Source organism: Scyliorhinus canicula, chromosome 20, assembly GCF_902713615.1.
Source record: "Scyliorhinus canicula chromosome 20, sScyCan1.1, whole genome shotgun sequence".
Lineage (NCBI taxonomy): Eukaryota > Metazoa > Chordata > Chondrichthyes > Carcharhiniformes > Scyliorhinidae > Scyliorhinus > Scyliorhinus canicula.
In genome coordinates this window covers 95,761,498-95,779,994 of record NC_052165.1, presented here as the reverse complement: position 1 = coordinate 95,779,994, position 18,497 = coordinate 95,761,498, and the positions used below count along the sequence as shown (strand labels likewise).

At 55.0% G+C, this 18,497-nt stretch overlaps 1 protein-coding gene across 1 annotated transcript in view; it reads right to left on the bottom strand.

Annotated features, from left to right (window-relative positions):
- The window catches only part of LOC119954817 (sporulation-specific protein 15-like), a 522,687-nt gene that overhangs the window by 207,233 nt on the left and 296,957 nt on the right, over positions 1-18,497 (bottom strand). Inside the window, exon 11 of the mRNA XM_038780358.1 lies at positions 11,639-11,769. Within this exon, the coding sequence (XP_038636286.1) occupies positions 11,639-11,769 (131 nt within the window). The remainder of the gene's footprint in view (positions 1-11,638; positions 11,770-18,497) is intronic.

Below are 18,497 nucleotides of genomic sequence, written 5' to 3'. Positions count from 1 at the left end.
TGTGACGCCGTGTGTCTGTCCCTCTCACTGTGACCCCGTGTGTCTGTCCCTCTCATTGTGACCCCGTGTGTCTGTCCCCCTCTCTCTGTGACCCCGTGTGTCTGTCCCTCTCACTCTGACCCCGTGTGTCTGTCCCCCTCTCACTGTGACCCCGTGTCTGTCCCCCTCTCACTGTGACCCCGTGTGTCTGTCCCCCTCTCACTGTGACCCCGTGTGTCTGTCCCTCTCACTGTGACCCCGTGTGTCTGTCCCTCTCACTGTGACCCCGTGTGTCTGTCCCTCTGACTGTGACCCCGTGTGTCTGTCCCCCTCTCACTGTGACCCCGTGTGTCTGTCCCTCTGACTGTGACCCCGTGTGTCTGTCCCTCTCACTGTGACCCCGTGTGTCTGTCCCTCTCACTGTGACCCCGTGTGTCTGTCCCTCTCACTGTGACCCCGTGTGTCTGTCCCTCTCACTGTGACCCCGTGTGTCTGTCCCCCTCACTGTGACCCCGTTTGTCTGTCCCTCTCACTGTGGCCCCGTGTGTCTGTCCCCCTCTCACTGTGACCACGTGTGTCTGTCCCCTTCACTGTGACCCCGTGTGTCTGTCCCTCTCACTGTGACCCCGTGTGTCTGTCCCCCTCTCACTGTCACCCCGTGTGTCTGTCCCCCTCTCACTGTGACCCCGTGTGTCTGTCCCCCTCACTGTGACCCCGTGTGTCTGTCCCTCTCAATGTGACCCCGTGTGTCTGTCCCTCTCACTGTGACCCCGTGTGTCTGTCCCCCTCTCACTGTGACCCCGTGTGTCTGTCCCTCTCACTGTGACCCCGTGTGTCTGTCCCCCTCTCACTGTGACCCCGTGTGTCTGTCCCCCTCACTGTGACCCCGTGTGTCTGTCCCTCTCACTGTGACCCCGTGTGTCTGTCCCCCTCTCACTGTGACCCCATGTGTCTGTCCCCCTCTCACTGACACCCCGTGTGTCTGTCCCTCTCACTGTGACCCCTTGTGTCTGTCGCCCTCTCACTGTGACCCCGTGTGTCTGTCCCCCTCTCACTGTCACCCCGTGTGTCTGTCCCTCTCACTGTGACCCCGTGTGTCTGTCCCTCTCACTGTGACCCCGTGTGTCTGTCCCTCTCACTGTGACCCCGTGTGTCTGTCCCCCTCTCACTGTGACCCCGTGTGTCTGTCCCTCTCACTGTGACCCCGTGTGTCTGTCCCCCTCTCACTGTGACCCCGTGTGTCTGTCCCCCTCACTGTGACCCCGTGTGTCTGTCCCTCTCACTGTGACCCCGTGTGTCTGTCCCTCTCACTGTGACCCCGTGTGTCTGTCCCCCTCACTGTGACCCCGTGTGTCTGTCCCCCTCTCACTGTGACCCCGTGTGTCTGTCCCTCTCACTGTGACCCCGTGTGTCTGTCCCCCTCTCACTGTGACCCCGTGTGGCTGTCCCTCTCACTGTGACCCCGTGTGTCTGTCCCTCTCACTGTGACCCCGTGTGTCTGTCCCTCTCACTGTGACCCTGTGTGTCTGTGCCTCTCACTGTGACCCCGTGTGTCTGTCCCTCTCACTGTGACCCCGTGTGTCTGTCCCCCTCTCACTGTGACCCCGTGTGTCTGTCCCCCTCTCACTGTGACCCCTTGTGTCTGTCCCCCTCTCACTGTGATCCCGTGTGTCTGTCCCTCTCACTGTGACCCCGTGTGTCTGTCCCCCTCTCACTGTGACCCCGTGTGTCTGTCCCTCTCACTGTGACCCCGTGTGTCTGTCCCTCTCACTGTGACCCCGTGTGGCTGTCCCTCTCACTGTGACCCTGTGTGTCTGTCCCCCTCTCACTGTGACACCGAGTGTCTGTCCCCCTCTCACTGTGACCCCTTGTGTCTGTCCCCCTCTCACTGTGACCCCGTGTGTCTGTCCCCCTCACTGTGACCCCGTGTGTCTGTCCCTCTCACTGTGACCCCGTGTGTCTGTCCCCCTCTCACTGTGACCCCGTGTGTCTGTCCCCCTCTCACTGTGACCCCGTGTGTCTGTCCCTCTCACTGTGACCCCTTGTGTGTCCCCCTCTCACTGTGACCCTGTGTCTGTCCCTCTCACTGTGACCCTGTGTGTCTGTCCCCCTCTCACTGTGACCCCGTGTGTCTGTCCCCCTCTCACTGTGACCCCGTGTGTCTGTCCCCCTCTCACTGTGACCCCATGTGTCTGTCCCCCTCTCACTGACACCCCGTGTGTCTGTCCCTCTCACTGTGACCCCTTGTGTCTGTCCCCCTCTCACTGTGACCTCGTGTGTCTGTCCCTCTCACTGTGACCCCGTGTATCTGTCCCCCTCTCACTGTGACCCCGTGTGTCTGTCCCTCTCACTGTGACCCCTTGTGTCTGTCCCCCTCTCACTGTGACCTCGTGTGTCTGTCCCATTCTCACTGTCACCCCGTGTGTCTGTCTCCCTCTCACTGTGACCTCGTGTGTCTGTCCCTCTCACTGTGACCCCGTGTGTCTGTCCCCCTCTCACTGTGACCCCGTGTGTCTGTCCCTCTCACTGTGACCCCGTGTGTCTGTCCCCCTCACTGTGACCCCGTGTGTCTGTCCCTCTGACTGTGACCCCGTGTGTCTGTCCCCCTCTCACTGTGACCCCATGTGTCTGTCTCCCTCTCACTGTGACCCCATGTGTCTGTCCCTCTCACTGTGACCCCGTGTGTCTGTCCCCCTCACTGTGACCCCGTGTGTCTGTCCCCCTCTCACTGTGACCCCATGTGTCTGTCCCTCTCACTGTGACCCCGTGTGTCTGTCCCCCTCTCACTGTGACCCCGTGTGTCTGTCCCCCTCACTGTGACCCCGTGTGTCTGTCCCCCTCTCACTGTGACCCCGTGTGGCTGTCCCTCTCACTGTGACCCTGTGTGTCTGTCCCCCTCTCACTGTGACACCGAGTGTCTGTCCCCCTCTCACTGTGACCCCTTGTGTCTGTCCCCCTCTCACTGTGACCCCGTGTGTCTGTCCCTCTCACTGTCACCCCGTGTGTCTGTCCCCCTCACTGTGACCCCGTGTGTCTGTCCCTCTCACTGTGACCCCGTGTGTCTGTCCCCCTCTCACTGTGACCCCGTGTGTCTGTCCCTCTCACTGTGACCCCGTGTGTCTGTCCCTCTCACTGTGACCCCGTGTGTCTGTCCCCCTCTCACTGTGACCCCGTGTGTCTGTCCCTCTCACTGTGACCCCTTGTGTGTCCCCCTCTCACTGTGACCCCGTGTGTCTGTCCCCCTCTCACTGTGACCCCGTGTGTCTGTCCCCCTCTCACTGTGACCCCATGTGTCTGTCCCCCTCTCACTGACACCCCGTGTGTCTGTCCCTCTCACTGTGACCCCGTGTGTCTGTCCCCCTCACTGTGACCCTGTGTGTCTGTCCCTCTCTCACTGTGACCCCATGTGTCTGTCTCCCTCTCACTGTGACCCCATGTGTCTGTCCCTCTCTCTGTGACCCCGTGTGTCTGTCCCCCTCACTGTGACCCCGTGTGTCTGTCCCTCTCACTGTGACCCCGTGTGTCTGTCCCCCTCTCACTGTGACCCCGTGTGTCTGTCCCCCTCTCACTGTGACCCCGTGTGTCTGTCCCCCTCTCACTGTGACCCCGTGTGTCTGTCCCTCTCACTGTGACCCCGTGTGTCTGTCCCCCTCTCACTGTGACCCCGTGTGTCTGTCCCTCTCACTGTGACCCCGTGTGTCTGTCCCCCTCTCACTGTGACCCCGTGTGTCTGTCCCTCTCACTGTGACCCCGTGTGTCTGTCCCCTCTCACTGTGACCCCGTGTGTCTGTCCCCCTCTCACTGTGACCCTGTGTCTGTCCCTCTCACTGTGACCCTGTGTGTCTGTCCCCCTCACTGTGACCCCGTGTGTCTGTCCCCCTCTCACTGTGACCCTGTGTCTGTCCCTCTCACTGTGACCCCGTGTGTCTGTCCCCCTCTCACTGTCACCCCGTGTGTCTGTCCCCCTCTCACTGTGACCCCGTGTGTCTGTCCCCCTCTCACTGTGACCCCGTGTGTCTGTCCCTCTCACTGTGACCCCGTGTGTCTGTCCCCCTCTCACTGTGACCCCGTGTGTCTGTCTCCCTCTCACTGTGACCCTGTGTGTCTGTCCCCCTCACTGTGACCCCGTGTGTCTGTCCCTCTCACTGTGACCCCATGTGTCTGTCTCCCTCTCACTGTGACCCTGTGTGTCTGTCCCCCTCTCACTGTGACCCCGTGTGTCTGTCCCTCTCACTGTGACCCCGTGTGTCTGTCCCTCTAACTGTGACCCCGTGTGTCTGTCCCTCTCACTGTGACCCCGTGTGTCTGTCCCTCTCACTGTGACCCCGTGTGTCTGTCCCTTTCACTGTGACCCCGTGTGTCTGTCCCTCTCACTGTGACCCCGTGTGTCTGTCCCCCTCTCACTGTGACCCCGTGTGTCTGTCCCTCTCACTGTGACCCCGTGTGTCTGTCCCTCTCACTGTGACCCCGTGTGTCTGTCCCTCTCACTGTGACCCCGTGTGTCTGTCCCTCTCACTGTGACCCCGTGTGTCTGTCCCTCTCACTGTGACCCCGTGTGTCTGTCCCTCTCACTGTGACCCCGTGTGTCTGTCCCTCTCACTGTGACCCCGTGTGTCTGTCCCTGTCACTGTGACCCCGTGTGTCTGTCCCTCTCACTGTGACCCCGTGTGTCTGTCCCTCTCACTGTGACCCCGTGTGTCTGTACCCCTCTCACTGTGACCCCGTGTGTCTGTCCCTCTAGTTCCCTCTCTCTCTCGCTTGAAGTCAAGGTGCAGAATGTTAACCAGTTGCAAGCTCCAGGAAATGGTAATGATAAAATTATTAAAATTGAAAGCTGACAAGTCCTCATCCTAAGATGCTGGAAGATGTCTCAGCTGAGACAGCAGATATGGGTAATTTAAATTTCCCAAAATGCCACACATAATGAAAAGGCCCTATCAGATTGGAAAATAGCGAATGGATAGAGGCAGGAATCAGGAATCCACTGAGCACTCAATGAATTAGCTTGAATCTATCATTAATGGGGTTATAGTGGACTTCCGGTTGCAGTGATGCGGAGCTAAGCCGCACGTTTGGTAGCTCCCGCTTTTTTCAGCCTTTTTGTCTCTTTTCAGGGCCCGTAGCGGCGCCTGTTGGACTTTTCCCCGTGTGGGAACACATCTGCTGCGATCATCTGCCGGTGGACGGACTGGACCAGGAGCGGGGCGGTCAAAAAGTTGGTTTTGGAGCAGAGAAAGGTGCGAGGCAGGAAAAACAAGATGGCGGCGGGTGGGGAACCGGCAGCGTTGCAGCAGTGGGCGCAGGAGCAGCAGGACCTGCTCCATCGCTGCTTCAGAGAGCTGAAAGCGGAGCTGCTGGAACCGCTTAAGGCCTCCCTGGACAAGCTCATGGCGACTCAGACGGCTCAGGGTGCGGAGATCCGAGAGCTACAGCAAAAGGCCTCGGAGAACGAGGATGAAATCCTAGGGCCTGGCACTGAAGGTGGAGTCGCACGAGGCGCTTCACAAAAAATGGCAAGCGAGGATGGAGGAAATGGAGAACCGATCCCGGCGGAAGAACGTGTGGATTTTGGGCACCCGGAGAGGCTGGAAGATTCGGACTTGGGGGCCTACGTGGTTGTGATGCTGAACTCGCTAATGGGTGCGCGGTCCTTTCAAGGGCCCCTGGAGCTGGAGGGTGCCCATCGGGTGCTGCTGAGGAAGCCCAGGCCGATCGAGACGCCTAAGGCGGTGCTGGTCAGTTTTCATGGGCGAAGAAGGAAAGGAGCAGCAGTTGGGAGAATGCAGAGATCCGGATTTATCAGGACTGGAGTGCGGAGGTGGCAAAGAGAAGGGCTGGTTTCAATCGGGCGAAGGGTGTGCTTCACAGGAAGGGGGTGAAGTTCGGCCTGTTACAGCCGGCTCGCCTCTGGGTCACTTACAATGATCGCCAGCTTTACTTCGACTCCCCGGCGGAGGCCTGGGCCTTCGTCCAGGCAGAGAAGCTGGACTTGAAGTGAGGACTGGGGGGGTCTGGGGACAGATGTACATAGTCCGGAGGCTTTGTTCTCCCTGGTACACTTTTTTACTTTTTGTTTTTGTTGGTTCCTTTTTGCTTTTTTGCTTTTTGGGGCTTTTTAATTATTTATTTTGGTGCTTTTTTGTTTTTCACTGGTGGAGGGCTGGGGTCTGTATTGCGGGCCCATTGGGTCACGTGCCCTTCTCTTTCCTGTTATGGGTCGGGGGGCGGGTTCTAGATGGAAGCGCGGGCTTTTTCCCGCGCTGGCTGGAGGTGGAGTGGGAGGAGCCGGCACCGGGCGGGGGGAGTGGCGGTTGTGTTGCACCGGGGCGGGGGTCGTTGGGGTGGTGGGAGCAGCCGGGGTCAGCAGGAGTCGGCTGACTTACGGAAGTACAATGGAAGAGATTACGCAGCTGGGGGGGGGGGGGGGGGTGGTGGATGCTATTGGGGGGGAATAGGGTGGAGATACCGGGTTCCTGCTGGAGGGGCCGAAGGGGAACTGCTGGGGATGGGGGGGTCGGGATGGGGATCTGCCACCGTGGGGAACGGGCCCGGGGAATACTGCGGGCACGTGGTGAGCCGAGGGAGAGCTATGGCTGACCGGCGCAGAGGGAGGGGGCAGACCCCCCAGATTCGGCTGGTCACATGGAATGTGGAGGGGCTGAATGGACCGGTGAAGAGGTCCTGGGTCTTGGCGCACTTGAAGTGGCTGGGAGCGGACGTGGCTATGCTCCAGGAGACGCACCTTAAGGTGGCGGATCAGGTGAGGCTGAATGGTATTCCATTCGGGTCTAGATGCGAGGAACCGGGGGGGGGGGGGATTTTGGTTGGTAAGAGCTTGTCGTTCGTGGCGTCGAGTGTGGTGGCGGATAGCTGTGGCAGTTACGTAATGGTGAGTGGTAGGCTTCAAGGGGAGCGGGTGGCACTGGTCAATGTGTACGCCCCAAATTGGGACGATGCAGGCTTCATGCGGCGAATACTGAACCGGATTCTAGACCTGGGGATGGGGGGCTTGATATTGGGAGGAGACTTTAACACGGTGCTGGATCCGGCTCTGGATCATTCGAGGTCCAAGACGGGCAGGAGGCCGGCAGCGGCCTCAGTGCTGAGGGGGTTCATGGACCAGATGGGAGGGGTGGACCCTTGGAGGTTTCTGAGGCCGGGAGGTAGGGAATTCTCCTTTTTCTCCCACGTCCACAAGGCTTATTCCCGGATTGATTTCTTTGTCTTCAGCAGGGCGCTGATTCCGAGGGTGGTGGGGGCGGAGTATTCGGCGATAGCCATATCAGACCACGCTCTGTATTCGGTGGACCTGGAGCTGGGGCAGGGGAAGGATCAGCGCCCGCTGTGGAGGTTAGATGTGGGGCTTCTGTCGGAGGAGGAAGTATGCGGGCGGGTCCATAGGGGTATAGAGGGGTATTTGGAAGCTAATGATAACGGGGAGGTGCAAGTTGGGGTGGTCTGGGAAGCGTTGAAAGCGGTGGTTAGAGGGGAGCTGATATCTATTCTGGCGCACAGGGAGAGGGGGGAGAGGGCTGAGAGGGAGAGGCTGGTGGATGAAATGGTAAGGGTGGACAGGAACATAGAACATAGAAGAACATAGAACATTACAGCGCAGTACAGGCCCTTCGGCCCTCGATGTTGTGCCGACCTGTGAAACCCCTCTAAAGTCCCTCTACATTATTCCCTTATCGTCCATATGCCTATCCAATGACCATTTGAATGCGTTTAGTGTTGGCGAGTCCACTACTGTTGCAGGCAGGACATTCCACGCCCTTACTACTCTCTGAGTAAAGAACCTGCCTCTGACATCTGTCCTATATCTATCTCCCCTCAATTTAAAGCTATGTCCCCTCGTGCTGGACATCACCGTCCGAGGAAAAAGGCTCTCACTGTCCACCCTATCTAACCCTTTGATCATCTTGTATGCGGATGTCCCGGAGGAGGGGCTTTTGAGGAAGCGTCGTAGTCTCCAAGCGGAGTCTGACATATTGACCACCCGGAAGGCGGAGGCGCAGTGGAGGAAGGCGCAGGGGGCGGTATATAAATACGGGGAGAAGGCAAGTCAGATACTGGCCCACCAGCTCCGGAAGCGGGAGGCAGCGAAAGAGATAGGGGGAGTTAAAGATGCAGGAGGGAATCTGGTGAGGAGTGCTAGGGATATCAATGGGGTGTTCAGGTCCTTTTATGAGGAGTTGTACCGGTCGATGCCCCCTAGGGAGGAGGGTGGGATGGACCGCTTCTTGGACAAGCTGGAGTTCCTGAGAGTGGGGGAGGAGCGGGTGGAGGGTCTGGGGGCTCCAATCGAGTTGGAGGAGCTGGTGGAGGTGTCGGGAAGTATGCAGACAGGGAAAGTGCCGGGACCTGACGGGTTCCCGGTGGAGTTTTACAAGAAGTTCTCAGACCTGCTCGGCCCCCTGTTAGTGAGGACCCTGAATGAGGCAAGGGAGGGGGGGGGGCTTTGCCCCCGACGATGTCCAGAGCACTAATTTCTCTGATCTTGAAGCGGGATAAGGACCCCCTCCAGTGTGGGTCTAATAGGCCGATCTCGCTCCTCAATGCGAAGCTGCTGGCCAAGATACTGGCCAGGAGGGTGGAGGATGTGGTCCCACAGGTCATTCATGAGGACCAAACGGGATTTGTGAAGGGGAGGCAGCTGAATATCAACGTGCGGAGGGTCCTCAATGTTATAATGATGTAGGCTGCGGATGGGGAGGTGGAAATAGTGGCATCGATGGATGTGGAGAAAGTTTTTGATAGGGTGGAGTGGAGCTACCTGTGGGGGGTGTTGAGGAGATTTGGGTTTGGTGAGGGATTCATTAGGTGGGTGAAGCTGTTGTACAGTGCTCCGGTGGCGAGCGTGGTGACAAATGGGAAGAGGTCGGAGGACTTTCGGCTGTCCCAGGGGACGAGGCAGGGGTGCCCCTTGTATCCCTTGCTCTTCGCGTTAGCGATTGATCCCCTGGCCATAGCGCTGAGGGAATCGAGGAACTGGAGGGAGATTGTGCGGAGGAGCACCGGCTGTCGTTGTACACGGGTGATTTACTATTGTACATTGTGGGGGAGGGGATTGACGAGGGGACGTGGGCGGACGCCCTGGGGAGGGTGAATTCTTCCTCTTCTTGCGCACGGCTTAGTTTAATTCAGCTAAAGGTGCTGCATAGGGCTCACATGACTGGGGCCAGGATGAGCCGGTTCTTTGGGGGTGAGGACAGGTGTGGCCGATGTTCGGGAAGCCCAGCGAATCACACCCACATGTTCTGGGCGTGTCCGGCGTTGGAGGGTTTCTGGAAGGGGGTGGCGGGGATTTTGTCCAAGGTGGTTGGTTCCAGGGTGGATCCGGGCTGGGGGCTCGCGATCTTTGGGGTAGCATCGGAGCCGGGAGTGCAGGAGGCGAGAGAGGCTGGTACCATGGCCTTTGCGTCTCTAGTAGCCCGGCGTACGATTCTCTTACAGTGGAGGGACGCGAAGCCCCCGAGCCCGGAAACCTGGATCAATGACATGGCCGGGTTCATTAAACTGGAGAGGGTTAAGTTTGCCCTGAGGGGGTCGGTGCAAGGGTTCTTCAGGCGGTGACAGCCTTTTCTTGATTTCCTGGCAGAGTGTTAGAGAGTGGTCAGTCTCAGCAGCAACCCGGGGGGGGGGGCGGGGGGGGGGGGGGGGGGGGGGGACTATGGGTCGTTTAGGAGGGTTTGTTCTTACGATGATATGTTTATTACTTTATCTTGTTGTTAATTTATTGCTTTGTATTGGGGGGAGGGGGCTCTGTTTTTCTTTATTCATTGTCGGGATAAAATTTGTTGTTGGAAAATTTGAATAAATCGTAGAAAATCTCAATGCATTCAGGTTGAGTCAACATGGTTTTATGAAAGGGAAGTCATGTTTTTCGAATTTATCAGAGTTCTTTGAGGAAGTAGCAAGCAATGCGGACGAGAGGAACCTGTAGATGTGCTGTAGTTAGCACAATGGTATTAGTCAAGGCGCCACATGAAAGGATACTACACAAAGGAAGAGCTCATATTGTAGGGGATGCATCTTCACAGGGATAGGAGTTGGGTTAGATAACAGGGAGTAGAGAGTGGGTCATTTTAATTTTGGCAAAGATGTAACAAGTAGAGTGCCATAGGCATCTATGCTGTGCCCTGGAGAGGGTAAATTCGTCCTCCTCGTGTGCGCGGCTTAGCCTCATCCAATTCAAGGTGCTGCATAGGGCCCACATGACTGGGACGAGGATGAGTAGGTTCTTTGGGGGTGAAGACAGGTGCTCGGGGAGCCCAGCGAACCATGCCCATGGGCATGCCCGGCACTGGAGGAGTTCTGGAAGGGGGTGGCGGGGACGGTGTCGAGGGTGGTGGGATCCAGGGTCAAGCCAGGATGGGGACTCGCGATTTTTGGGGTTGGGGTGGAGCCGGGAGTGCAGGAGGCGAAAGAGGCCGGTGTTCTGGCCTTTGCGTCCCTCGTAGCCCGGCGAAGGATTTTGCTACAATGGAAGGATGCGAGGCCCCCAAGCGTGGAGACCTGGATCAATGACATGGCGGGGTTCATTAAGCTAGAGAAGGTCAAATTCGCCCTGAGAGGGTCGGTACAAGGGTTCTTTAGGCGGTGGCAGCCTTTTCTCGACTTTCTGGCTCAAAGATAGGGTACTGGGACAGTAGCAGCAGCAACCCGGGGGGGGGGGGGGGGGGACCACGATGACTATGTTTGTTTGTTTATTTAATTTAAATTTGATTTATTTAATTTTAATTTATGGTTAAGTTTTCTTGTTGGGGTGGGGGGGAGTGTGATACATGTGATGTTACAGTTTGGGGGGATTTGTGGGTGTTATGGGGCGGTTAGTTGTATATTATTACTTGTTATATTTTTATATTTTCTGTAAAAAATTCCAATAAAAATTATTCAAAAAAAATAATCTATGCTGTGGCCTCAACTATTTCCAATGCATATCTTGGAAATGGTTGGAGGGATGGAGTGATCTTTATATCTTTTTCATGGGCTGTGGGTGCGAAATCATCTCGAACAAAGCGGCCCTTGGCACATTATCCACAAACATTCACTCCCTCCACTACCGACGCACAGTGGCAGCCGTGTGTACCATCGACAACATGCCCTGCAGCGACTCAAAGCCCCTTCAACGGCACCTTCCAAACTCGCGATTTCAACCACCTGTTTGGACAAGGGACAGAGGGTACATGGGGAACAGCACCAGCTGGAAATTCTCCTCCAAGTCACTCACCCTCCTAACTTGGAAATATATCGGCCGTTCCTTCACTGTCACTGGGTCTCCCTCCCCAACAGCACTGTGGGTGTACCTACACCACACAGGACAGAAGCGGCTCAATAAGGCAACCTCCCCAAAGGGCAATTAGGGACGGACAATTAATGCTGGCCCAGCCAGAAATACCCATACAGCTTGAGAAAATAAAAAAAAGCCAACACACAGAAATATCCAAACACACATGCATTAAAAGGAAAAAGTATGAGGATATTGCCAATACTGGCAGGAGTGCAGGCAAACAGAGCACAGATGCTGAAGCAAATATACCAAGGCAAACTCAAACAAACTACTATAAAATATCAGGAATTCTCACTCACACAGTAATGAACAGACACACTGACAGTCAACACACACAGGCACACACAAACAAGTCATGTGACTTAATACTTTGATCCGTTGAAACAACTGAGTGCTGGTCAGGATCGATCCGCTCAAATCCTTCCGTCCACTAGTGGGCAGATCTTGAAAGGTGCAATTGATATAATCCACCAGGTACTGTCTGAAATCATCCGCCATGTCTGAAAGAGAAAAGAAGGAAGCCATTGAACAGAAATGTCACAAGTGTATAAAACACACTGTCCTTTCCCCCTCTGGGACCGGGTGTGACAGTGTGTTAGATACACTGTCCTTTCCCCCTCTGGGGCAGTGTCACAGTGTGTTAGATACACTGTCCTTTCCCCCTCTGGGACAGTGTCACAGTGTGTTAGATACACTGTCCTTTCCCCCTCTGGGACAGTGTCACAGTGTGTTAGATACATTGTCCTTTCCCCCTCTGGGACAGTGTCACAGTGTGTTAGATACACTGTCCTTTCCCCCTCTGGGACAGTGTCACAGTGTGTTAGATACACTGTCCTTTCCCCCTCTGGGACAGTGTCACAGTGTGTTAGATACACTGTCCTTTCCCCCTCTGGGACAGTGTCACAGTGTGTTAGATACACTGTCCTTCCCCCCTCTGGGACCGGGTGTCACAGTGTGTTAGATACACTGTCCTTTCCCCCTCTGGGACCGGGTGTCACAGTGTGTTAGATACACTGTCCTTCCCCCCTCTGGGACCGGGTGTCACAGTGTGTTAGATACACTGTCCTTTCCCCCTCTGGGACCGGGTGTCACAGTGTGTTAGATACACTGTCCTTTCCCCCTCTGGGACCGGGTGTCACAGTGTGTTAGATACACTGTCCTTTCCCCCTCTGGGACAGTGTCACAGTGTGTTAGATACACTGTCCTTTCCCCCTCTGGGACCGGGTGTCACAGTGTGTTAGATACACTGTCCTTTCCCCATCTGGGACTGTGTCACAGGATGTTAGATACACTGTCCTTTACCCCTCTGGGACAGTGTTACAGTGTGTTCGATACACTGTCCTTTCCATCTCTGGGACCGGATGTCACAGTTTGTTAGATACACTGTCCCTTTCCCCTCTGGGACAGTGTCACAGTGTGTTAGATACATTGTCCTTTCCCCCTCTGGGACAGTGTCACAGTGTGTTAGATACACTGTCCTTTCCCCCTCTGGGACAGTGTCACAGTGTGTTAGATACACTGTCCTTTCCCCCTCTGGGACAGTGTCACAGTGTGTTAGATACACTGTCCTTTCCTCCTCTGGGACAGTGTCACAGTGTGTTAGATACACTGTCCTTTCCCCCTCTGGGACAGTGTCACAGTGTGTTAGATACACTGTCCTTTCCTCCTCTGGGACAGTGTCACAGTGTGTTAGATACACTGTCCTTTCCACATCTGGGACAGTGTCACAGTGTGTTAGATACACTGTCCTTTCCCCCTCTGGGACAGTGTCATAGTGTGTTAAATACACTGTCCTTTCCCCCTCTGGGACCAGTTGTCACAGTGTGTTAGATACACTGTCCTTTCCCCCTCTGGGACAGTGTCACAGTATGTTAGATACACTGTCCTTTCCCCTCTGGGACCGGGTGTCACAGTGTGTTAGATACACTGTCCTTTCCACCTCTGGGACAGTGTCACAGTGTGTTAGATACACTGTCCTTTCCCCCTCTGGGACCGGATGTCACAGTTTGTTAGATACACTGTCCCTTTCCCCTCTGGGACAGTGTCACAGTGCGTTAGATACACTGCCCTTTCCCCCTCTGGGACCGGGTGTCACAGTGTGTTAGATACACTGTCCTTTCCCCCTCTGGGACCGGGTGTCACAGTGTGTTAGATATACTGCCCTTTCCCCCTCTGGGACAGTGTCACAGTGTGTTAGATACACTGTCCTTTCCCCCTCTGGGACAGTGTCACCGTGTGTTAGATACACTGTCCTTTCCCCCTCTGGGACAGTGTCACAGTGTGTTAGATACACTGTCCTTTCCTCCTCTGGGACAGTGTCACAGTGTGTTAGATACACTGTCCTTTCCACATCTGGGACAGTGTCACAGTGTGTTAGATACACTGACCTTTCCCCCTCTGGGACTGCCTCACAGTGTGTTAGATACACTGTCCTTTCCCCCTCTGGGACAGTGTCACAGTGTGTTAGATACACTGTCCTTTCCCCCTCAGGGACAGTGTCACAGTGTGTTAGATACACTGTCCTTTCCCCCTCTGGGACCGGGTGTCACAGTGTGTTAGATACACTGTCCTTTCCCCCTCTGGGACAGTGTCACAGTGTGTTAGATACATTGTCCTTTGCCCCTCTGGGACAGTGTCACAGTGTGTTAGATACACTGTCCTTTCCCCCACAGGGACAGTGTCACAGTGTGTTAGATACACTGTCCTTTCCCCCTCTGGGACAGTGTCACAGTGTGTTAGATACACTGTCCTTTCCCCCTCTGGGACAGTGTCACAGTGTATTAGATACACTGTCCTTTCCCCCACTGGGACAGTGTCACAGTGTGTTAGACACACTGTCCTTTCCCCCTCTGGGACCGGGTGTCACAGTGTGTTAGATACAATGTCCTTTCCCCCTCTGGGACAGTGTGTTAGATACACTGTCCTTTCCCCCTCTGGGACAGTGTGTTAGATACACTGTCCTTTCCCTCTCTGGACAGTGTCACAGTGTGTTAGATACACTGTCCTTCCCCCCTCTGGGACAGTGTCACAGTGTGTTAGATACACTGTCCTTTCCCTCTCTGGACAGTGTCACAGTGTGTTAGATACACTGTCCTTTCCACCTCTGGGACAGTGTCACAGTGTGTTAGATACACTGTCCTTCCCCCCTCTGCGTCCGGATGTCACAGTGTGTTAGATACACTGTCCTTTCCCCCTCTGGGACTGGGTGTCACAGTGTGTTAGATACACTGTCCTTCCCCCCTCTGGGACCGGGTGTCACAGTGTGTTAGATACACTGTCCTTTCCCCCTCAGGGACAGTGTCACAGTGTGTTAGATACACTGTCATTCCCCCTCTGGGACAGTGTTACAATGTGTTAGATACACTGTCCTTTCCCCCTCTGGGACAGTGTCACAGTGTGTTAGATACACTGTCCTTTCCCCCTCTGGGAACGGATGTCACAGTGTGTTAGATACACTGTCCTTTCCTCCTCTGGGACCGGGTGTCACAGTGTGTTAGATACACTGTCCTTTCCCCCTCTGGGACCGGGTGTCACACTGTGTTAGATACACTGTCCTTTCCCCCTCTGGGACAGTGTCACAGTGTGTTAGATACACTGTCCTTTCCCCATCTGGGACTGTGTCACAGTGTGTTAGATACACTGTCCTTTACCCCTCTGGGACCGGGTGTCACACTGTGTTAGATACACTGTCCTTTCCCCCTCTGGGACTGGGTGTCACAGTGTGTTAGATACACTGTCCTTTCCCCCTCTGGGACAGTGTCACAGTGTGTTAGATACACTGTCCTTTCCCCCTCTGGGACAGTGTCACAGTGTGTTAGATACACTGTCCTTTCCCCCTCTGGGATAGTGTCACAGTGTGTTAGATACACTGTCCTTTCCCCCTCTGGGACAGTGTCACAGTGTGTTAGATACACTGTCCTTTCCCCCTCTGGGACCGGGTGTCACAGTGTGTTAGATACACTGTCCTTTCCCCCTATGGGACAGTGTCACAGTGTGTTAGATACACTGTCCATTCCCCCTCTGGGACCGGGTGTCACAGTGTGTTAGATACACTGTCCTTTCCCCCTCTGGGACCGTGTCACAGTGTGTTAGATACACTGTCCTTTCCCCCTCTGGGACCGGGTGTCACAGTGTGTTAGATACACTGTCCTTTCCCCCTCTGGGACAGTGTCACAGTGTGTTAGATACACTGTCCTTTCCCCCTCTGGGACAGGTTGTCACAGTGTGATAGATACACTGTCCCTTCCCCCTCTGGGACAGTATCACAGTGTGTTAGATACACTGTCCTTTCCCCCTCTGGGACAGTGTCACAGTGTGTTAGATACACTGCCCTTACCCCCTCTGGGACCGGGTGTCACAGTGTGTTAGATACACTGTCCTTTCCCCCTCTGGGACCGGGTGTCACAGTGTGTTAGATACACTGACCTTTCCCCCTCTGGGACAGCGTCACAGTGTGTTAGATACACTGACCTTTCCCCCTCTGGGCCAGTGTCACAGTGTGTTAGATACACTGTCCTTTCCCCCTCTAGGACAGTGTCACAGTGTGTTAGATACACTGTCCTTTCCCCCTCTGGGACAGGTTGTCACAGTGTGTTAGATACACTGTCCTTTCCCCCTCTGGGACAGTGTCACAGTGTGTTAGATACACTGTCCTTTCCCCCTCTGGGACAGTGTCACAGTGTGTTAGATACACTGTCCTTTCCCCCTCTGGGACCGGGTGTCACAGTGTGTCAGATACACTGTCCTTTCCCCCTCTGGGACAGTGTCACAGTGTGTTAGATAAACTGTCCGTTCCCCCTCTGGTAGAGTGTCACAGTGTGTTAGATACACTGTCCTTTCCCCATCTGGGACAGTGTCACAGTGTGTTAGATACACAGTCCTTTCCCCCTCTGGGACCGGGTGTCACAGTGTGTTAGATACACTGTCCTTTCCCCCTCTGGGACAGTGTCACAGTGTGTTTGATACACTGTCCTTTCACCCTCTGGGACAGTGTCACAGTGTGTTAGATACACTGTCCTTTCCCCCTCTGGGACAGTGTCACAGTGTGTTAGATACACTGTCCTTTCCACCTCTGGGACAGGGTGTCACAGTGTGTTAGATACACTGTCCTTTCCCCCTCTGGGACCGGGTGTCACAGTGTGTTAGGTACACTGTCCTTTCCCCCTCTGGGACAGTGTCACAGTGTGTTAGATACACTGTCCTTTCCCCCTCTGGGACAGTGTCACAGTGTGTTAGATACACTGTCCTTTCCCCCTCTGGGACCGGGTGTCACAGTGTGTTAGATACACTGTCCTTTCCCCCTCTGGGACAGTGTCACAGTGTGTTAGATACACTGTCCTTTCCCCCTCTGGGACAGTGTCACAGTGTGTTAGATACACTGCCCTTTCCCCCTCTGGGACAGTGTCACAGTGTGTTAGATACACTGTCCTTTCTCCCTCTGGGACTGGGTGTCACAGTGTGTTAGATACACTGTCCTTTCCCCCTCTGGGACAGTGTCACAGTGTGTTAGATACACTGTCCTTTCCCCCTCTGGGGCAGTGTCACAGTGTGTTAGATACACTGTCCTTTCCCCCTCTGGGACCGGGTGTCACAGTGTGTTAGATACACTGTCCTTTCCCCCTCTGGGACAGTGTCACAGTGTGTTAGATACACTGTCCTTTCCACCTCTGGGACTGTGTGTCACAGTGTGTTAGATACACTGTCCTTTCCCCCTCTGGGACCGGGTGTCACAGTGTGTTAGGTACACTGTCCTTTCCCCCTCTGGGACAGTGTCACAGTGTGTTAGATACACTGTCCTTTCCCCCTCTGGGACAGTGTCACAGTGTGTTAGATACACTGTCCTTTCCCCCTCTGGGACAGTGTCACAGTGTGTTAGATACACTGTCCTTTCCCCCTCTGGGACAGTGTCACAGTGTGTTAGATACACTGTCCTTTCCCCCTCTGGGACCGGGTGTCACAGTGTGTTAGATACACTGTCCTTTCCCCCTCTGGGACAGTGTCACAGTGTGTTAGATACACTGTCCTTTCTCCCTCTGGGACTGGGTGTCACAGTGTGTTAGATACACTGTCCTTTCCCCCTCTGGGACAGTGTCACAGTGTGTTAGATACACTGTCCTTTCCCCCTCTGGGGCAGTGTCACAGTGTGTTAGATACACTGTCCTTTCCCCCTCTGGGACAGTGTCACAGTGTGTTAGATACACTGTCCTTTCCCCCTCTGGGACAGTGTCACAGTGTGTTAGATACACTGTCCTTTCCCCCTCTGGGACAGTGTCACAGTGTGTTAGATACACTGTCCTTTCCCCCTCTGGGACAGTGTCACAGTGTGTTAGATACACTGTCCTTTCCCCCTCTGGGACAGTGTCACAGTGTGTTAGATACACTATCCTTTCCCCCTCTGGGACAGTGTCACAGTGTGTTAGATACACTGTCCTTTCCCCCTCTGGGACCGGGTGTCACAGTGTGTTAGATACACTGTCCTTTCCCCCTCTGGGACAGTGTCACAGTGTGTTAGATACACTGTCCTTTCCCCCTATGGGACAGTGTCACAGTGTGTTAGATACGCTGTCCTTTCCCCCTCTTGGACCGGGTGTCACAGTGCGTTAGATACACTGTCCTTTCCCCCTCTGGGACAGTGTCACAGTGTGTTAGATACACTGTCCTTTCCCCCTCTGGGACAGTGTCACAGTGTGTTAGATACACTGTCCTTTCCCCCTCTGGGACAGTATCACAGTGTGTTCGATACACTGTCCTTTCCATCTCTGGGACCGGATGTCACAGTGTGTTAGATACACTGTCCTTTCCCCCTCTGGGACCGGGTGTCACAGTGTGTTAGATACACTGTCCTTTCCCCCTCTGGGACAGTGTCACAGTGTGTTAGATACATTGTCCTTTGCCCCTCTGGGACAGTGTCACAGTGTGTTAGATACACTGTCCTTTCCCCCTCTGGGACAGTGTCACAGTGTGTTAGATACACTGTCCTTTCCCCCACAGGGACAGTGTCACAGTGTGTTAGATACACTGTCCTTTCCCCCTCTGGGACAGTGTCACAGTGTGTTAGATACACTGTCCTTTCCCTCTCTGGGACAGTGTCACAGTGTATTAGATACACTGTCCTTTCCCCCTCTGGGACAGTGTCACAGTGTGTTAGATACACTGTCCTTCCACCCTCTGGGACCGGGTGTCACAGTGTGTTAGATACACTGTCCTTTCCCCCTCGGTGACCAGGTGT